The sequence below is a fragment of the Anoplopoma fimbria genome, chromosome 10 (assembly GCF_027596085.1).
Source record: "Anoplopoma fimbria isolate UVic2021 breed Golden Eagle Sablefish chromosome 10, Afim_UVic_2022, whole genome shotgun sequence".
Taxonomy (NCBI): Eukaryota; Metazoa; Chordata; class Actinopteri; order Perciformes; family Anoplopomatidae; genus Anoplopoma; species Anoplopoma fimbria.
This window is the reverse complement of record NC_072458.1, coordinates 3,432,427-3,453,600: the sequence shown is the minus strand read 5'-3', so window position 1 is coordinate 3,453,600 and position 21,174 is coordinate 3,432,427. Positions and strand designations below refer to the sequence as shown.

The 21,174-nt window shown below is 38.5% G+C and overlaps 3 protein-coding genes across 3 annotated transcripts in view; 1 reads left to right on the top strand and 2 right to left on the bottom strand.

The window, feature by feature from the left end:
• ctnnal1 (catenin (cadherin-associated protein), alpha-like 1) overlaps window positions 1-3,172 on the top strand; it is a 46,435-nt gene extending 43,263 nt beyond the window's left edge. The window contains exons 17-19 of the mRNA XM_054606272.1: window positions 354-473; window positions 1,207-1,290; window positions 1,826-3,172. Of these exons, the coding sequence (XP_054462247.1) occupies window positions 354-473; window positions 1,207-1,290; window positions 1,826-1,996 (375 nt within the window). The 3' untranslated portion in view covers window positions 1,997-3,172. The remainder of the gene's footprint in view (window positions 1-353; window positions 474-1,206; window positions 1,291-1,825) is intronic.
• Window positions 3,173-3,199: 27 nt separating this feature from the next.
• On the bottom strand, window positions 3,200-5,590 carry abitram (actin binding transcription modulator). The gene is made up of 6 exons (XM_054606271.1): window positions 5,362-5,590; window positions 5,146-5,197; window positions 4,511-4,640; window positions 4,302-4,378; window positions 4,147-4,216; window positions 3,200-3,956 (listed from the first exon to the last, which is right to left on the bottom strand). Exons 1-6 carry the CDS (start codon window positions 5,441-5,443, stop codon window positions 3,819-3,821), a joined length of 549 nt encoding a protein of 182 aa, XP_054462246.1. The 5' UTR covers window positions 5,444-5,590; the 3' UTR covers window positions 3,200-3,818.
• A 9,655-nt stretch (window positions 5,591-15,245) lies between these two features.
• On the bottom strand, window positions 15,246-19,954 carry sla1a (Src like adaptor 1a). The gene is made up of 8 exons (XM_054605840.1): window positions 19,790-19,954; window positions 19,212-19,299; window positions 18,832-18,931; window positions 18,546-18,632; window positions 18,190-18,293; window positions 16,970-17,101; window positions 16,406-16,535; window positions 15,246-15,870 (listed from the first exon to the last, which is right to left on the bottom strand). Exons 2-8 carry the CDS (start codon window positions 19,273-19,275, stop codon window positions 15,669-15,671), a joined length of 819 nt encoding a protein of 272 aa, XP_054461815.1. The 5' UTR covers window positions 19,276-19,299; window positions 19,790-19,954; the 3' UTR covers window positions 15,246-15,668.
• Between the last annotated feature and the right edge of the window lie 1,220 nt (window positions 19,955-21,174).

Below are 21,174 nucleotides of genomic sequence, written 5' to 3'. Positions count from 1 at the left end.
GTTTTTAGGTCGCTGGTGGCGTGTAACAGAAATAGATTGATGGCCCCGTGACTGAGATGGAGGGATTAACCCAGCTGGATAACAGACTTAAGCAGTAGATCATGACCTGGCTGTTGCTGATGGATTACATCAAGCTACACAGAATTGTAATTTATTTCACCCTGGTTTTGGGCTTTTTGTGATACTTGCTTTGTGCTTGAACAAGAGCACTGTAAATCCAGTCCAGTACATCTATCAGAGTCTGTACATATTAACCCAGTGCCCCTGAATTAACCTGGATATACCATCATAAACCATCTCTGCTGTCCTGAAAGACATCTATCACTCTGTTTCTGTCTTCATCTCTGTTCCAGCTAGTTGATGAGGAAAAGTCTGTGGTGATGACAGAGATGGAGAAAATGGTGGCATTATGCCAACAGCTGCAGATGGGAGCCAAGACTCCTGTGCAGGGCAAGACTGCCACCTTCCAGAAGGTACTCAAACTACGCTTGTGTGTCTTTATCGTTTTGTGTTTGTTTAGGTGTATTACTTTAAAAAAGTTTAAATAAACAATGACTTCGTTCTGCCCCTGGTCTGTTTTGTTTAGTAGACATCAAATTAATAACATCACACAGAGTGTTCAGAGCAGACTTACTTTGTTTTTTTTTCTTAAAGGGATAATTAGCTTCAAAAAGCATCAAAATTACATTCCCACCAACAGATGGGCATCAATGAAACACTACGCTCAGTGAACACACAACAGAGCATGACTAACTGCGTTACTTCATTACTGGCTACGGCATCATTTTTTAGTGATCTTCAAGTAACACCATTATCGGACATAGTGCGCTAGATTAATGAATGTCTGTGAGGAATTAATGAGCATCTTGGGCAGGGATGAGCTGCCTTAGGTCACCTTGTAATAAAGGCGAAGGTTGTAATCAAAAGGACGAGATAAAGAATAGCATCGTCCTTTGCTGATTAATGCGCATCTCTTTGGTATTGGCTCCCATCTCTCCATCCTGATGTTCACTATATCATTCTTCTCTAATTAGAGATTGCATTAGGGGTCGATAGAGCACTGATCAGGAAATGTTAAGTTATATTCTGTGTGTGGGTTGGCTACTGGGTTTAAGTATTTGTATGTTATTGTGCATTTGTATCCAATGCGTATCCATGCTACCCCTCCTACACTAGTGCATAATAATTGTATTTCCTTGCCTCTAGGTGGACTCCTCCATTCAGACAACCAGAGGGATCTTGGCTGTGGTTCTCTCCCTTCTACCATTCTGCAACAAGCTCACCAGAAAGGTGATTAAACAGGACTTGTGACTGAACGAGTGGCTCTTATAGTAGTCTAGCAAGCTACGTGGAAATTCACTAAAAGAGAAAGAGCTGAGAAACATTAATGTAGCCCTATAAAATATAATTGAACTTGCAATAATTAATTTTAAGGCCACTGTGGAAGTGGAAGCAAATATTTACACATCCAGCAGATACAACGCAACATTAGCATTCATTTGGAGTTGTTTTTCTTGCAACTTGGCAATGTTAGTCCAATATTGACTATCCAATCAGCTCTGTTTTTGGTCTCCACCAACCAAGCTGACGGGAACTACATTGTTTAGTAATAACTCTTCAAGGGTTCATCAATAAGAGCGTCAATTGTAAATACGAAACCATTAACTATAGTAGCTTTAATTGTATTTATTTTAATAGCTAAAAGGGCCGTCATTCTATTCTTTTTTTTGTGCACATATATAAAACAGAAAAAAAACATTCTTCATTTCTGATCTTATCTTGTTTCCTTCCATTCATTTCTTCTCCTTGCTGTGTCCATTTGCAGTATAAATCAGAGAGGAGTAGCCTGGGTTCCCCGCAGGACTGGAGAGAGAGGCAGGATGCATCCACGCCTGTCAAAGAGGAGGGAGCTCTTAACAACAAGAACAGCAACGGCTTCGGTGTGAAACCTCTGGAGCAACACATGACCGGTCTCAACCTCCTTGAGAGCAAATAATCCAGAAAAACGTCACCTCCTTTGTCCGCTATTCTCCCTTGGAGCAGCACACTGTCAACATCCCTTTTTCTAATCCAGGAAATACTTTACTCCCCTCATCCTCATGCAACCACCAGAAAGTGGGGCAGAGCAGTGTATGTGGTGAAGATGGATGCCCCGGGTAATTAAGAGTTCGTATTTGTCGTCTGGATGATGAAGTGTAAGGTTTATAGAGGAAAAGCAGATCCAAGCTTGCTGTGCTCAGGGGAAGTTTGAACCCGGGGTAGATTTATCACCTGAAGCACCAGTTCCACACCAGTCCACAAGATGGAGACAATCAGCCAACTCTATGACTTTGCCACTTGCAGTGAGCCTCCTCACTGATTTTGAGTAGATAAACTGATCAGAAATCAGGGAAAGAATTCCTCTTAATGCTCAGTTTAGCCCTACATCTGTCTTCACTATGTGCCTCTGTGTTACAAGCCCATCTGCTTTGTGGTGTAATGTAAACCTGTTGCACATGTAAGCCACATTTTTTGGGGGTTGGCATGCATGATGCCATCGTCACCAAACCCTTGTGTTTGAGTCTCTTGTGGTCATTGAGTCATAGGCTTGTAGTGTTAACACTTCTTCTGTAATGTTAGATATAGTGGTACATTGTGTCCTTTATCACTGGCATTCTATTCATCTCACTTGGATAAATAAGTATTTAAAAAGTCAACCACACCATATGATTAATGACTACTTTCCATACAGCTTGCCATGAAATGCTAGCCATGTTAGTAACAAAATCACAATTTAATGCCAAATATGATTGTTCTCATGAATAAGCTATGATCTTCAGCTTGCTACTAGTGTGAAAAACAAAGCTCTTACACCTCCAGTTTACATCACTGGATGGGCCTGGTTTCTCCAAAAGGTCAGGTGATAAAAATTAAAGTTTATCACTAATATTCTTTCCGGATGTCAGGACCTTACTTTATGCTGTCCTGTTATTAAATCATATTGTGTGTAAAGTAAAACAAACTTTTTTTTATCTAAAGAACTGAAACTTAATTCTGAACTGGCACCTTTGTCAAACGGAACCTTGAAGTGTACTTGTTATGAAGACTATCATTGTGAAGCTGCCTTGTAGGCCAATGTGTAAATGGTACATGGTATCTTTAATATGGTACTTGAAGCATAGCTATAAATAAATAAATAATATATAATATATATATATATATATATATATATATATATACATACATACATACATACATACATACATACACACACAGTATGTATCCTAAGGTAATGACTTTGGTACTAGATGAGAGGTGTGATAATGACTGAGATGAATAACATACATAAAGCTTTAGAGATGCTCTGTACAGTGTGAGAGCAGCGAAGGTTGCTGGGTATTGTAGTTGCGTTACAGATGTGAAGAACTCTTAGATTTAGATTTGGACCATCTATTCTTTTGACAATTGAAAGGTTAATAGAAGTGACACAAACAAAATAAACAATATTTTTCTTAAATCCCTGTTGGTTTCATTTATTGACATTCTAGAAAAATAATTCAAACTGAATATTAGTTGGGGATATTATACAAACAGACTTCAAGTAAATTGTCATGCTTTCCTCGATTTCCTTATATTGAAATTAGAAGAAAAAAAATGAAGGTCTTGAGCACAGGGTGCATCCTGAAACCTTTCTCAATTTATGAAACAATTTATAAGTATAGAGGGGTAGTGCACAGCTTGCATTATTAGCAATAGTCCCTTTGAAGTGACCACACTCAAGTGTCACTCTCAATGATAACGTCCCCGGTCTTATCCCAACCTGATTTGGTGGAGCTCAGTCATGTTGGTTGAGATTGGGCAACTGTACGTTTGGAGACAACACTCTCAAACTCCTCTCTGCTCAGAAGATTCTCTGTTATGCTTTTGCTCTCCTCAAACTTTGGCAAGATGACGGCGATGTAACCTTCAGTGGATGGCTGTTGAGATTTGACAGACAAAGCACTATTAAAGCATTTGTTTTATTAAGATTTGATGAAACTTTAATGATTGTGGTAGAAAAACTATAACAGTCATTTGCAGTCACATCGTTTAAAATAAACTAAAAGAATGATAAACATATACATGCTAATGGGAACCTGGTGATAATAGTGTAAAATATATATTTACCTTTTCCAGCAAGAGAGTAGGTGTTTCTAATATACTCTCATTGACCTCTAGAAGACGGCCTCGGATGCAGCTAAAAAGGTGACAGATTTGTGTGACTGATTATGACTGCCAAGCATGTGGAATGTATGGCTAGAATAACAAAAATATTATCTCACCTGTAGATTGTGTATTCAGTTTCATCCGTGCATGTTATCCTGCACAGCGGTGCAAAATCAGTAAGGAACTGACCCCCCTATAATTGGAAAACTTATTAAAAAGGCATTTAAGGCAAAGTTGAAAAGAATGTGAAGTGAAGCTACACAATTACATATCTATGTTAATAGAACAAAATCATCTGTAGCTTTATTAATCAATATGAATTTACCCGCTTAGACTTCCCAGACACTTTATTGTTCAGCCGACTGCAGCAATTACTGATCTTGTAATTGATACTTTTGATTTTCCGCCCATTCTGAAGGACTGGGTGAGTCTCTGCTAACGTGACAACACATAATCTGCAAAGAAAAAAAAACACAAAATCAAAAGTGGGCCTTCAAAGAGAAATAGCAAAAGTTACTTCATAAATTTATGTAAATCACTTATACCGAGGGTGGACTATATCAAGTTAAAAACACTAATAAATCTTTGAGGTACATTTCGATGCACATTTTTATAGGATGTGACTTATATTTTCATATTGGCTCAGTAAATATAACATAAACTTAATAAACTGAAAGAAACCAGAAAGAAAAATAGTAAACCCTGTACACGTTTTTTTAAGCTGTACTTAGTGTTGTCTTATTGGTTTGCATTTAAAATGTATGTACGTTTTTATATAATATTTTTGCTTACTCAAAGAAATATTTTAGAAATATTCAATATTATGCAATACTACAACAACAAAAATACATAAAACTCTGAACAAAACCAAACAGCTGAGTATTATACGTCCCATGGAAATGCAGTTTATATCTAATTACCAGTTCTAAAGATGACTATCAATACTTCTGTAAACCTTACCTGTTTGAATGCTGCAGGATGCAGTGGTCCTCACACGGTTTCCCCTTCATATCTAAATAAAACAACCACAATTCACTCACTGTATTTGATACATGCATCATGCTGCATAATCGAATCAAAATGCGACGTCAGTGCTCTGTCCCCGGAGGTCTGAAGCTCTACGTACGTTAGCTGATTAGCCACCATGCAGCTAACACAGCATGAAGTCATATTCACCTGCTCTGAACCATCGGGTGTAATATCTGTCGATGACTGAAGGCGCCGTTGCTTCGGTGTCTTTCTGCTCCACACAGTCCATGAAAAGATTTCACGACACAGGTTGTAGGGGAAGAAAAGTTAAGAGTAAATTTACTGAAATGTGTACACTGCGTTGCGTGACGGACAGCATTTGGTGTGACACTGGGAAGTCCGTCCATAAAACGAGTCCGACAGTTTGAAAAGGATAAAGGTTCCGTTGATTCTTTTCGCTTCTTTGAGTAGATATGAATTAAATATAAAAACGTTATTCCACAATAACATTTTACACATATGTATGTGTTATTTGGGTAAAAATGAAAATGCAATAATCAAATTCTCATTTTCCCATGGGCGTTATATAACCATATTAAAATAAAAATGAAAAAGCTATTTGACATTGACACTTTTTAAAGTCGTTGTCCACAGTACCAATGGACATTATTCAAATGTTAATTACATTTTTAAAATGCAATATTAACAATGTAACCTTAATTTTCCAATTATTATTATTATAGTCAAATTGAAAATGAAAATGAAATATTCAAAGAATTTGAAAATGAAAATGAAATATTCAAAGAATTTGAAAATGAAAATGAAATATTCAAAGAATTTGAAAATGAAAATGAAATATTCAAAGAATTTGAAAATGAAAATGGCATTTGACATTTCATTTTCAAAGACTTAGCCTGTGGACAATATTCAAAACAATAAGCAAAACAGGGGCCCCATTCTATTGCATTTACACTTGCATGACACATCAAAATGAAAATGAAAATAAAATCTGTCAGTCCTGTCAGTAAGGACATTACTGACGTGTCGTGCCAAAAAGTTATCATCCACCAAAACCTGTTTGCCGTCCAGGGAGCACCCACAGCTTGTTTAAGCTGTATCGCCCAGTTTATGGGAAAACACTGAAAAACCCTATAGTTTGTACACAACAGTAAGATGAAACTTATATTAAAATAATTGTGTATCTGCTGGTTTTTTTGCGTATCCATCAACCAGAAAACGCTGAGAGATCTAAGACAAGCAGAGGATGCAAAACAAACTAAGAGTAAGAAAACACCAATAAAGCCAAATGTTGTCTCGATCCTTTTGATCACTGTTTCAGTAACTATATTATGCCATAAATTTCATGAAAATATTGTACAGTAAAAAAGTCTTTGGACAGTTTGCCCAGAAATGTCATCAAAAAACATCATACTATAGCATGCCTTTAAATATCATAAATAAGTCTAAGTATTTATGTCTTACGAAAATTCATAGTATAGTATCCCATAAAAGGGTCATAATAAATGTCATAAAAAAGTCAAAGGATAGTATGCCATAAAAATGTCAACGCATACTTTAAAGCTTCTGTAGCCAGTTCAGGAGTCCAATTTGTCTAAGCTAAGACAAAACTACGAAAATGAGTAATTTATCATCTTTATAATATATATATCATTTGTTCTCACTACTTGCCGTCCTACCACTAGACAAACAAGAGACAAAAAATGATACATTATGTTAACGAAAGACAAAACTCACTTCAGTTTCTGGATTGGTCCAAAATAATCCAAAAGTGAAGCAATGCTCTTATAGTGCACCGGTTCCTTTCATTTCATTGAATCTCCATCTGCTGTCAAATTCCCAGCAGCCCGGAGGACATTTGAATGTCTATGTTAAAAATATTGTTAAAACTAATTTGTGTTTGGACAAATAACCACAAACAGAGGTCAATAACTGCCCACAGCAAATTATTGCCCGATGACTCAAAATCCCATTTGACAGCCCCTCAAAAACATTACCCAAAAATGACAGTTCTTTAATTGAAACCGGCTAGAGAGCAATTTTCACATCGCCCACTAGATGTCAGACTACCGCCAACAACTGCAGTAGACTCCACAGTCAGTGTAATTTGACTATACACTCGCAAGCTCCTCAGACAATAACAAAGTTTATGTGAATTTAAATCCTCTGCATGATGCTGGTACAACTCCATATATTCAAACTAAAGTAATATCTCCAGCTAAACATTTTCATATTTGATTAAGATGCATTTGTCTATGTGTAAACCAGTTAAACAATATAATATAGTTGTGATCTCATGCTGTCTGTGATCAATTGCTCAAATTTTGTAGTATGTGTAATTGTAATTTAGGTCTAATGATTCTCCCAGATGTCCGATAATGTTTAGGTATGTTGAGTCTACATACGAGTGGATTATGTAATGAAGAGGTCTGAGAGAGAATCGATGCAGTATTGAAGGACTTTATCTGTGAAATTGCCCAATTGTGACCCAGACCATTCACATACTGAACATATTACATTACATTACATTACTGAACATATCTGTCTCCAACAGCTACTTGCACAATGTGGATAATGCTCAGTGGAGGATTGGCATTGGGACTTTGGACTTCATCCTGATCACATAATTGAAAGAAAGAGATCGAGAGAGAGAGAGAGAGAGAGAGAGAGAGAGAGAGAGAGAGAGACAGAGAGAGAGATTTGTGTTATATTTGGGGGCACAATGAGTTTTCCATGCTCACCACTACCAAGACTTGGAAAGTGATGCTGTCATGACCCATCGCAATTAGTTTTTCCATTACTCCTCCGTCTGTGGTAGGCCCTGGTCTGCAAATAATTCAGGGATGAAACACAAAACCATTGTGGAAACAGTGTGTACAAAGGGAATATCTCATGGATATGCAATTTTGCATCAGTCATTTCCAATAAACATGACCATCCTTTATCGGAATCAACAGCTTCAGCTGTGATTTGACAACTATTTCCAAACAAATTTACTACAGCAAGAGATACCTACCACTGCTATTAAAACAACACTTAGATGCCGGATACAAAAAGTTGGGATTTATCATTAGATCTTCAGAATAGATTTTGTGAAAGTTCATGAGAACGTTTGGTTGTTGTCAGAGGGGAAAGGGCCCCATAAGTGCTGATAACTGCCAGGTGACCTCCATGGATAATGTATTTGCAAGAGTGAATGTGCATCTGTGTTTATCAGTCTGCTCATTGCCTACGTGTATCTGTCAGTCTGTGTACATTCCTGAGTCTTAACAACATTTTATTGGAATGAAACATTGCTCCATCTCCCCCTCTCACTGGGGGACAGTCACTTTGAGTATCTCCAGCTGCACAAGCTTCTGTGTGTGTGTGTGTGTGTGTGTGTGTGTGTGTGTGTGTGTGTGTGTGTGTGTGTGTGTGTGTGTGTGTGTGTGTGTGTGTGTGTGTGTGTGTGTGTGTGTGTGTGATGCACACGTAGCTACACGTCAGCTGCTGAAGTGAGCAGCTCTTCTTCTCTGGCCTGCTGTCTGTCTGTTTGGCTTCAGCAGTCTCCCCCTACACATTGAAGTTGTCCAGCATATTTCCGTAGCTAGTCCTCAGTGCCAGAGGAGAGCCTGATAAGGGGAGAGAGAAGCTCTAACCATGAGGTTGGTGCCTGCGTGGCTTTCGAGAAGCCATTGGTTTATTTTTTTTATAAAGATTGTATTCACACCAGGCCAGAAAATGTGGGTTTCCTGGTTCGTGGCGCATAGTTAGCAGTGTTTTAAGCCAGAGAGACACACGAGACATTTCTGTGTTGTAATGCAGATGGAGAGAATTATTGCATGAAAGAGTATTTTTCTTTTATAAGTGGTTCATGCAGACAAGATGGGCTGCACGGTGGTGTAGTGGTTAGCACTGTCGCCTCACAGCAAGAGGGGCCCGGGTTCAATTCCCGGGCCAGACAACCTTCTGTGTGGAGTTTGCATGTTCTCCCCGTGTCAGCGTGGGTTCTCTCCGGGTTCTCCGGCTTCCTCCCACAGTCCAAAGACATGCAGCTAAGGTTCATTGAAGACACTAAATTGCCCGTAGGTGTGAGTGTGAATGGTTGTCTGTCTATATATGTCAGCCCTGCGACCTGTCCAGGGTGTACCCTGCCTTCGCCCATTGACAGCTGAGATCGGCTCCAGCAGCTCCCTGCGACCCTTAACTGGATAAGCAGGTTACGGAAAATGGAAAAAATGGAATGCAGACAAGATATCAGCAACACTTTCAGATATTCATTGTTTATAAGGGGAGGATTGCAGTATCTCATCGTTTGATAATGAATAAAAGGAAAATATAGGGAGGTGTGCTGCAGTTAGAGATCTGGCCCATCATTTTCCTGGAGAGCATCGGGGTGCACACAACTGCTTTGAATCTGGTGCATGGAAGTCCTGTGAGCTTTATAAATGTAATAAATGTAAGGAGTGGTATCACTACTCTAAGCTGGTCTATTGTCAAGTTATTATTAGCTTTCTCTCTCGTGATCAGCGGCCAAAAGTGCAATCAATCATGTCAGAGTTTATTTGTTATTTCTGGCCTCTCCCCAAAGGCAGTGAGGCCTGAGGCTGTGAAAGAAAGTGTGTGTGTATGTAGGCCAAATTCACGATTCCCTTTAGTTGCAATATATTTCTAGCAGAACTGTTAACATAAAGCACTGCACCTTTCTCTCACAATGGTAGCAATAAATTGAATAAAACAAATAAATTGCAACTGAAGAGCAGACTGAATGTTTAGCAAGTGATCACAACGTTTTACTTTGCATTGCTTAAGCCATAGAAACAAAACAGATGTCATTACTTAAGTCTTCATTTTCCTTGAGCTTGTTTCTCCTTTGTTCTGCTGACTAATAAACTTATTAGATTAATAAATGTGTCCTTCAGTTTGTTCTCACCTACACCTTTAAAGCTTTGTAACAGTGTGACACTATTGTGGTGATAAAACCTGTCCACAGTCAGACAAACAAAAATAAAAACACCTGGCAAAGGCCTCAAAACTGGCTCGGTGGTAGTTCCCGCTACGGTATGTGTCTCCCAGACCACATTTTGCTATGATGACACACACTTACAGACTGACTGGTGAAAACAATACCAAACACACAGATACAGTGGTTTGAATGAGCAACACATTGATTGGCAGAGAGCTAGACCAGAGCCAGTAAAGCAGACATCTGCCTCTGATAGAGGATAAAATATCTATCAGTATCTTAAATATTGGTGTGTCTATAGAGGAACCTTGTGAGTGAAAGGGATTAGGTGTCCCTGGCAGCAGAGACAAGACTCTTCTCCCCGAGCCACAATGTTCCCTTATTACTGTTGGTGTTATGTGAAACCATCATGATACAAAAATGTTTGATGGCCAAACAAGTCTCTCATGGCTCCCTTAAAAGTTATCATCTCAGATGACAGTGATGTCGCTTCACTTTGACCTCTGAAGCGCGGAAACAAGAGGAAGTGGTCAAAACCATTTGTTTCAACTGCTGCCAGTCAGTTTGGGACACTTTACTTTCGTTTCAAACTGGGTAAAGGTGATCAGTATTTTTAAAAGGATAAAATCGATTTTTTTTAAAAATCATTTTATGTCCAATCTTAGTGGTCACAGGTTAGATGAAAAATGAATGGTCCAATAATTTAGAGTCACGGGTCCAACAGATCTTGTTACATCAATCATATAATATTTTTCTTTCTTAGTGACACATCCATCTACGAAGTGCTTCAGACTCATTCCTTACACTAATTTGTTCCTAGCTGTCATCCTGCATGGTGCAGGAGCTGAGGGCAATGGAAAGAACATACACACTGTGAGACGCCAAATCCACATGCACACGCAAGGAATAATTTACAGGTATTAAGAGGTTTCAGCTTTGGATTCCTACCACATGTTTTCTTTGGCCAAAGAAATAAAATTTAACTGGATGTTTTTATGAGACAATGAAAGGGATATATGCTTCTATATATTAAGTCACCAACTGGGCTTATTTAGGTTTACCAACAATTTCTAATTAGAAAGTGCCTGCACAGTGCTTGTGTCAATTATTTGTAAGAAGCCACGTGGCAGAAATCTCCGCATGGAAAGTGAACTTTTCTCCTAGACGAACTCTCCACGTCTTGTCTTTGCTTGTAGCGTAGCAGCAGGCGGGATGCTCTGAGCGCTAACACAGCTGGCGGTTGAATGACAGCGGAGCCAGGTTGTTCCTTTTTTATACAAGTATCCACCCTTCAACTGCTTAGAACAACTGTATTAATGCCTCTGCTCTGTCTGACTGAAGCTTTCCAGATCTAAATGGTTGTTTTCTTAAAAAAATAATGAATTTGGGTTTTGCCCATTCAAATAGGCTTCAAAGTATTTCATTTCTTTTTGAGGTGTTAAAATCATCCTGTATTGTTAAAATGTATCATGGTCACTCAATAAACCAGCAAGGTAAGTAAAAGATCTCTTTTGCAGAAACTATAAAGGTCATTGCACAAACAACATGTCAATGAAAGCACACAAAAGCACAGCATTGCATAGTCATTGTCTCTTAAATTTCCTTGCCACATCTTTTGTTTTTGTTACAGAATATTGGAAAATGGACTTCATGAGCTCAGTGAACGTCACTGCCTCATTCCCCATTATCTTGTGCAGGACATGGTTTGAGTAATGAGAGCAGACATAGATTTCTAGCAGGTCACATAAGAACACTCCATTCCTTGGCAAAGATGCTGACATTTGGAGCTTTTTTTGTAGCGTTTGTTTTTGTTTGTTTTCCCCTGGTTCTCTGGACAGACATGGTTGTGTGTATTGGCTGAGGCTCTTGGTTCAACATTAAAGCACATGTTCCCATGTGCTGTTTCTGAAGCAAACATTCAATGTTGTCCACAGTGCTCTGTGGGGGAGGTTATTTCACAAGTTTGGTGAAAACTGTTAAAAGCAGTCTGAAGTTAATGGGTTGACTTTCTCTAGATGATTTTACCATTACGGTCATTTTGGCACAAGTAGATGAGTTTTCTGTCTGTCTTAAGTAGACAGAATTATCTTTCAATTTGCAGCGACCATATTTGTTTCCATTTTGGGGCTGTAGAGCAAAACAGTAATCTAGACTGATTTCTATTCTAAGGGTTAGAATAGTAAATCAGTCAGGGTGCAGGAAGTGGTCGGAGATAATATTAGCATCAGGGTTTGCACCAAAATTAAGCTGAAAGCAACAACAGCTCAAAGTCTGATGTTATCTGACAGGAAACACTCAAGCTATATGTATGATCCCTGGAAACAGAGTAAAAGAGAAACAAACTCATATTTAATATAAGAGCTGGTCCAAAAACCCTACAAGATCATTACCAAGACATCTCCAGATTAGCACAGTTTCATGTGAAAAAGACAAAGGAAGGAGAGGGAGAACAGCTGTTTTAATTAACATGAAGGGAAAGTACAGAACGCGCTTTTGATTGAGCAAAGCAAACATTAATCTGGCTATGTTTCGGCTGTAGCGAGCACACAGTGCAGAACTGATGTAGTCAGAGGTTTGTACAGCTGGTTTTGGGAATAGAGCCTAGGATGTGGTGAGATTAGAAGAGCCTGATTAACAGAAAACAGGCTGGAGGAAGAAGAATCTCCCTCCATCGCTTAATTCCCTTCACTTATCCCACTCTTTTCTCAATGCCTTGATCCCATTCCTAGAGACATGGACATGGACAGGCCTCCTCTCTTCTTCCTCTTCTTGTTTTAGTTCAGGGGAGAAAATAGTCTAGGGGCCAGCGTGCATTGTTCAAGTGTTTTCCTTGGTGCTTACATCCACTGTAACATCAAACAAAATGCACATGTAGAACAAAGGACTCAACTTTGAATCCCTTTTGTTTCATCATAAAGTTGTCTTGAACCCAGGGTTTTCTCGTAAAACAGCATGCGCTGTGCGGGTGTCTGGTTTTGTTAAGTTTGAGCTGTAATTCTTCCGCTCTTCATCCCACCGAGTGCCTCTGTTTTTACCAGATGTGTGATGATTGGCAGATTGAGGGGGTATTGTCTTTCTTATCTGCATTGGTATTACTGTAAATGCTTGGAGGATTTCAGGGAAGAGTTGTTTTTTGTTGAATGTTCCCTGATGCATATATGGATGAACAGATCGGTCAAAGTTTATTTCGAATGCATAAGTGGCCTTTGATGAAAACCTATTTCCCACAACTTTGTTTTCATTCTTATTCAAAGATTAACCCTCAAACATCAACCTTTGATTCACCCAAGATGTAACGCACATCTGACTAAAACTGTCAATGAATTACATCAAAGGCAAATTCACCCACCGGAGCACAATCTCTGGTCTTTTTTAGATTGGTTCCACGTGGTCTGGACTCTGGAGAGGCAGCCTGATGTGAGGAGTGAGAAATGCTGACTGGACAGCAGTCTCTGCATGGTGCAGCAGTAGGCTACCAGATGTGTATGTGTCTGTATCAATGATTGTTCCACTCAACACACACACACACACACACACACACACACACACACACACACACACACACACACACACACACACACACACACACACACACACACACACACACACACACACACACACACATTGCTTGACGTCTTTCCCAATATGTTACAGGCATTTTACAAGACTTTAAAAACCAGGACACTCACATATTAAATGATCCTGCTTTTCTCACACACAGTTGGCTCATGAGTTAATGAAAACTAGAACATTAGATCTGCAGTGTGGCCAACATTAGGGTTTACACCAGCTTCCTGAAACTGGTTTTAGACAACATACCTTTTCTGTGAATTTTGTCAATTGCCATATTTCAGCAGCCATATTTCACATCCACTGATGGTAACAAGTGATGTTGAAAATGTCACAGGCTGTTTAAACCAGTGCCTCCTAACATATTGTGAAGTGACGCAAGTGCTTTGTTCCTTCTTAGACTGTGTCATTTTAATATTCTTAAAGGTGTGAAGAAACAAGTTTGTGTCATAGAACATAAATATCTAACTTTTCCTCACTGACTAACTGACTCTGCTATGCTTCTGTTGATATTCTCAGACATTTTTATCATGCTAAACTGTCTGAATCAGATGCACCAGCAAGGAACAGAAAGCTATAGATAACGACAAATGCTGTTCTCTTTTTTTAGGCTCAGGTTCATGTTTTCACACAACTCAGTCTGCTCTTTGGGTTTAGCAGTTAAAATGTTTAGGTCAAGCTCATGAAAAAAGATAAGGAAGTTGCTCAGATACAAACAAAAAAGTGTAAGAGGGAACTTTAGTTTTAGATTTTTATGGTACAATAAGTATTCTGCAGTGGTGATAAATAAGTACTGTTTGCATTCCTTTATCGAAGATGTGCTGTTATCTGTTATCTTTTAAAATAAAAGGTGTTAAGTCATGTGGTGTGAAATAAGAGAGAATGTCACAATGGCAAGAATAGACGGACAGAGGAAGTTCAACACGTATCTAAAATGTAGCTTGTTTCCGCAAACAGTTTTTTTCCACTGAAGAATAATTTGTGAATCCCTCAGTGAAGTTTATCATTTTCAAAATGATTATTTTTTCTGCTTCTAAGACACCAAATATTTTTGACTTAAAGCTGCGCTTTCAATTATTCTACAGTATTTTAAATGGATTAAATAACTATATTTAATGTGGAAGTTTGTCATGATGACAAACCTACTGAGACCTATCAACCAGATTCCAGTTCCCATTAGCTCTACGGAGTGTTTTAAATCCTTTTAGCTCATTTATTAGTTTTCTGGTCTGCGCCTTCATGGTTTTGGTTCATTCCAGTGGCTCTGCATAATGTCAGCAGCAGCAGGCAGCTGTTTTTAATGAAAGCTCTGATAAACCTTTGCACTATCTGCCCAGCACCAAACGGCCATTAGACTAAGTTAACCAATGGTGTACATAGTGGAGCATTTAGTAGATAAAGAGTCAAATATTTCCCTCTTGAGTTGGTGGAGACGAAACATTGCTAATGCTGCTTCATTTCTCCATGATTTGTAAATGCTGTTTGCTAACACGGTTTCCACATCAACTTGATCATGTATAAAAATGTCAAAGTGGCCAAAACAAACAAACAATTAATGCATGTTTAAGTTGGTGCCATTTGACCGTATAACATTTATTAAGAACACAGGAAAATAGTTTGGAAGCCATTAATACTCATACACATATATTACCCAACAATATCCATAGCAGTCAGGTCTCCTATTTATCATTCAATTCATGTGCAGAATACACATCAGAGTTCAATTGCACCACCGTCCAATTCAACTCCATAAAGATCCGTCTTATTGGCTGAGTCAAAGTGTAAGTGGTCATGCAGTTTGTGTTATCTTTAAAGTATTTCAAAGTGCTCACATGAGAAACTAACACACTGCAATTATTTGGATGCTAAAACACAAATGTTGTTCTACTGCCACATAATTATGTGCTGGATTTGAGAGAAGGATGCCCCATGCTACCTTCCACTTGAAGGTATTTCAGTCTCTGGAACCTCGCTGCTCTCTCTAGAAGTTATCATCATAGTCAATGTTTCCCAGGCCGCTTTCAGGAATAGCATAGACAGATTTACTCTTTTTCTTTCTGCTTTCTGCTCTCGTCCGTGCAGGGTCCTGATTCCCAGAAAAGGACAGGTAGGCGGCGATGCTGTTTCTGACTCCGTAGCTCACCATGTTGTCACTGCAGCTGTCTGTGCTGACCAGCTGTCTGCTGTTAGTGGAGGAGATGAAAAAAATGTATAAAAGGCTATCTTGATGTTCAAATTTTCTTGCTCATATAAACAGTAGTTAATTAATTAATTAGCCAATTAAAAGAAAATACATTTTGATCATCGCTTAATTGTTTCAGACATCTTTCAAGAGAAAATGACAAACATACCCGGTTCCAATTTGCTTATTTACTATTTTCTTTCTCTTATAAGATAGAAAATTCAATATCTTCAGATTTTAGACTTTTAGTTAGACAAAACAAGCGTTATAAAAAAGTAATGTTGGACTCAGGGATATTATAATGGGAAATTCTTAGTTAACCCTCATTTAATACAAAAAACAATTAATTGATTATAATTTAATTAATTAATGAGACGTTAATCGGCAGATAACTCAACATAACATCTGACCTTGCTTTTTGGATTTACAGCACAAGTTCAGTAATCAGATGACATCAAATAAGCTACCATCTGATAGAATACCGTCATGCTGGCAGATTAAAGCTGGTACATATCATCCCAAAGCCTTCACTGTACCTGTCTATTTTCTTCCAGTCAAAGTTACGTCGCATGACTACAGGTGGAGCTGCAGGAGATGCATCCGATGGGGGGGTCATTCCTGCCAGACACGGGGTGGATAACGCACAACACAGGCCATCTGCAAAGTCTGAAAAGGTGAAGATAGAGGAAGTAAAATACTGCTAACAAGCTCGCAAACAAACATAGCACATTTTGGAAAATTTGCATTCCGTACTTTCACACACTACTGCTCAGGCAAAAACAAAAAACTAAATTCAACCATACTTCAACAAATAAACATAATGATGTACGCACCAGTAGTCTTTTAAAGCATTCATATTTGTATCTCATTTCCTGTTTTGTTACAAAAATGTCCTGTCAGAGCAGGAAACATATCAGAAGTAGCTGATAAGAAAGAGTTCTATATTAAGAACAAGATTAAATATTGTCAGTGCTTAAGTGCGTGTGATAGACTATTTGTGTGCATGTGTACATGTCGTGAAGCTTGTTTCCTTTTAGTCCATTTTTAGAACTGTGTTACTCTGTTTGGGTATTTATCTGTGTGTTTGTGCATCCACTCACCACAGTAGTGGTTGATCATATCTTCGAGGCACTGGAAAGTGAGGCGAGGGGAGATGTAGTACCAGCTGTTGTCCAGTCTGAAGATACGATAGTGCTTTATGATCCTGTGCTTCACTGAGAGTGAATACTGACCTGAGGGTATGACACACACCATATACTTAAAAAAATATTTAAATTGTGAGACAAAGCTTCTCTGTTTTAGAAAAAATACACACAATGGTACAAGGTCAATGTAGTTGGATAAAAGCGTCTGCTAAATGACTGTAATGTAATGTAATGTAATGTAGTTTTTCCAGAACCAAAAAATGTCAATAACTATTCACTGACTAATGGAAAAGGTTAGGACAATGTAAAAGCAGAAGTAACATGAAAGTCAATCCTTTACCGCAGAGTGCATGTCTTTCAATGCTTAGTCACTGTGGATGTTTGCATTATTATGCAAGAAAAGTTCCTCATCAAAATATGACCAGAGTTAGATGACAAAATTGATAGCACTCGTTCATCTGTCTGTAGCATGCAAAGCTGCAGCCAGGAGATGGTTAACTTAGTCTAGCATAAAGACTGGACACGGTGAAAAAGGTAGCCTGGCACAGTGCAAAGGTTAAACAAAATCTTCTCACCAGCACCTCTAAAGCTCAATATATAATTCATTATTTGTCTGTTTAATCCATACTATAAACAAGTGTAAAACATCAATTTGTGGTTCTCCAAACGGTAAAGTGTCAGATTATTTTTGGGGTTGCTTTGATACTTGTTTTCTAACTATTTCTAACTAACCCTCAGCAACAAAGAGAATTAAAAAAAAGGTTGTTCTTTGTTGTTTGACTGTTTTTGCGACGGAAATGATGGGGTTAGAGCAGATGGTGATGACGTGCATCTACGACGGATTTGGATGCGTGGGCTTTTAACTATTTTGTTGCCCCAGTTCTGAAATTCTGTTAATTTTAGCCGCGATAATATCTTACAGCAAATATGTATTAACATCGATCCATTCCAAATGATCAATTCCACTAAGATTGTATATATTCAGGTGGAAATATCAGTGAATACAGAGAAGACAAGATCTGGTCTTGGTTTAATTTCCCTGCTCTTGTTACAACATCATGCTGATCTGATCTTGCCACATGCTCACTTTTTGACCAGCATTTTAATTCCCTATGCAGAGAAAGCCAAAGTCAAACCAAAGCAATACACCTTTTTGCGCACTCGGCTGTACTCACCTCTCTCCCTGCTGCTCTCCCGCACCAAGAAGGAGCCCACTCTGTTTCCAGGTAGACTGAGCAGCTCTTCAGCCTTCTGCCTCTCAACCCCTTCAAACAGCCAACTGGCCAAACAAAAACATGAGTTAAAGATCAGATCACACGCACATTTTAAACCTCAGCTGTAAAATGGCTATCTTATTAATGACATAACCTTAAAATCTACACACATGACAGTCTTGGGTTACTAACATCTACCACTTCCTGAGATCTCAGATAGTGTAGTGGAAAAATATGCATTTTATATTTTTAGCTGTTAGCTGTCAATCTGATTAAATTCAAAGAGATCAACTGATGGTCAGTATAATTTTACTTACCCGTGGTATACTTTTGCCACATGGCTGTTAGGTATGTAGTTCTCCTTTTGTGTTTGGACAGAGCGTACTCGCCACCAGTAAGCCTCCCTGACCACCATAAAGAAGCAAAGAGGAATCAACAACTGACCTTTTTTGTGTGAACACTTCTCTATACTGCAAGCTCAGAGCCTCAAGTTTCAAAATACACTTTACTTCCTCATAGTTGTTTGAGATCTCCCGTTTACCAAATGTACGTTTGGATGGAAAAACTGTTTTTTTAATCAAGTATGCAAAAAAATGATCGTACTGAGCGATGAGTCTGAGCTTCTCCCCCATCCTGTAGATGGGCTCGCTGATTTCAGGCGACGGGTAGTCTTTAAGCACCACCACAATGTCGTCCTCCGAACCTGCAAAGCAGATAAATTACATTGTTTATAAACACAGCCTCATGCTCATGCACATACATCATGATTGGGAAAAGATATCTAAGACCAATCCTTGAAAATGATTGCTAAATACATTTGTGGGAGTTTTTCTTTGAAATTATTTTAGAATGTAGCCTAAGACCATGACATCTCTGACACTATCAGGCTGTTAACATTGCTGAGGGCAGTGGTGAAAGATGTCACTATGCACTAAACAAAATACTACTGTGTTATTTAAAGAAGAAAACATGGGGGAACTTACCTTTTGAAGAGCTCTCTGTGTTGTCTTTGCCCGTGGAACTGCTGCCTCGCATGATATTCCCCATCCTCCAGACGGACCAGACTCCAGCCTGAAGTCAGGGCACAGAGAGAGGTACACTGTGAATGTACTAACCAATTTACACTCATGTACCAATCTGCACTTTTTTATACCACTAAACTTTTCTCTGCTGCTTCACCACCATATATTTAACTTCCTATAAGCTGACCATTTAATGATCTGAACCCTCGCACTCCTTGCAGATTAGGGAAGCTGAGACTGAATCGGCTATCAATGAATTTTCCATTGCAACACCTAGCTCTGTGTACTGTCAACTCAACGTGATTAATGATCCTGAATTCATATATTGTATAACACTGTTCCCAAGTTGCAAAGTTCAATTCACATTACATAATTTCCATTATGATGCATTTCAACAGATCTTGCCCCAGTGACGACACTCCTACGTTTCATCACAGTGTTCAGTTGGCCAGTATGGAGAAATAACAGTCCTGTCATTACAGAAACTATGAGCTTATGCGTAGCAGAAGCATCTGATGTGATGAAAAGTGGACACCTACCTGTGGAACCTAAAGCTGGCCTGCTGTGATGGCATCAAGTGGGGTGAGAGAGACGATGGTCCAAACAAGGCATGGTAGCAGCAGAGGAGTGCGGCACTAGAGAAGTACCATGTTCATAAGAGTTAACGGCAATGACCTGTCACAGAGTGTGGCGACAGTGCTGCATCTGACAGCAAACTCACTTCCTGTATTGAAATGAGGAAGAGGGCCAGCAAAAGTGTTGTTGAAACACACACAGCAGATCATGAAACACATAACAGCCCTCTAATGGAGTTTGGAATAACTGAAAACAATACTGACGGCTAATGTTTTTTAGTAATCTACTAAATGATATGTAAAAATGTTTGGTAATGTCTAGATCTACCTCATTTTATGACTTTAATATTACTGCCGAATAAGGTGTTGTTTACAGATCATTTCTGCTCTTATGGAAGGTACAGAGATATTTGAAAATATATTAGAGCTGTAAAGATTAGTCAATCAGTTGATTGACAGAAAATTACTGATTAATGATTTGAGTTATTTTTACCATACCAAGCATTACCTTGTTCCAGTTTCTCAGATGTAAAGATATAATGCTTTTCTTGTTGTATGAGATAGAACATTGAATATGTTTGGGGTTGGACTGTTGGTTGAACAGAGCACAATATCTGAAGACATCACCTTGGGTTTAAACAGAGTATATTAGTAAATATTAAGTCACAGCCAGCAGATGGTTAACTTATCTTAGAAGTAAAACTCTGAACAGTGAGCTCTATCCAACAATAACTAAATCTACCACAGAAGCTCTAAAAACTTACTAATTACCATAACAAAAATGCTTCTTTGGTTTTACGATGGGTAATGTGTAAGACTGTATCTTGGCTGGGACCAGTTGTTGGGTAACCAGCAGAGAGCAAAGGAAGTTACTGGTTCCTGGAAGATAGTGACTTCTTACTGGGACTTACAATTTGTAGTTAAGCTAAGCTAACTCGGCTCTGGCTAAATAATAGCTTCATATTCACCGTACAAACATGAGATTGTTATCAGTCTTCTCATCTTACCAAAATGGTAAACTATTCCTATACTTAATTAATCAAAACGATAATTGGCAGATAAATCTGAAATAAAAATAAGTATTTTTTGCAGCCCCAAAGTAAGTGGCTGTGCTTAAGTATTTAAACCGTTCTTTCTTAAAGTCCACCAGAAGCATAGAAATAGTTATATTTATTGGAATCGACATGTTTTACATAGTTAAGTTATTTTTAGTTAGTGAAATAGCTTTTTTATGCGTAGAGGAAGTCAGCTTTTACCAGCTTTCATCTCCCAACACACCCCTGTGACATGCAGCAACTGTGATTATCTAGAAATGTGACATGCCAAGGGTTAGATATACCATAGTGGTA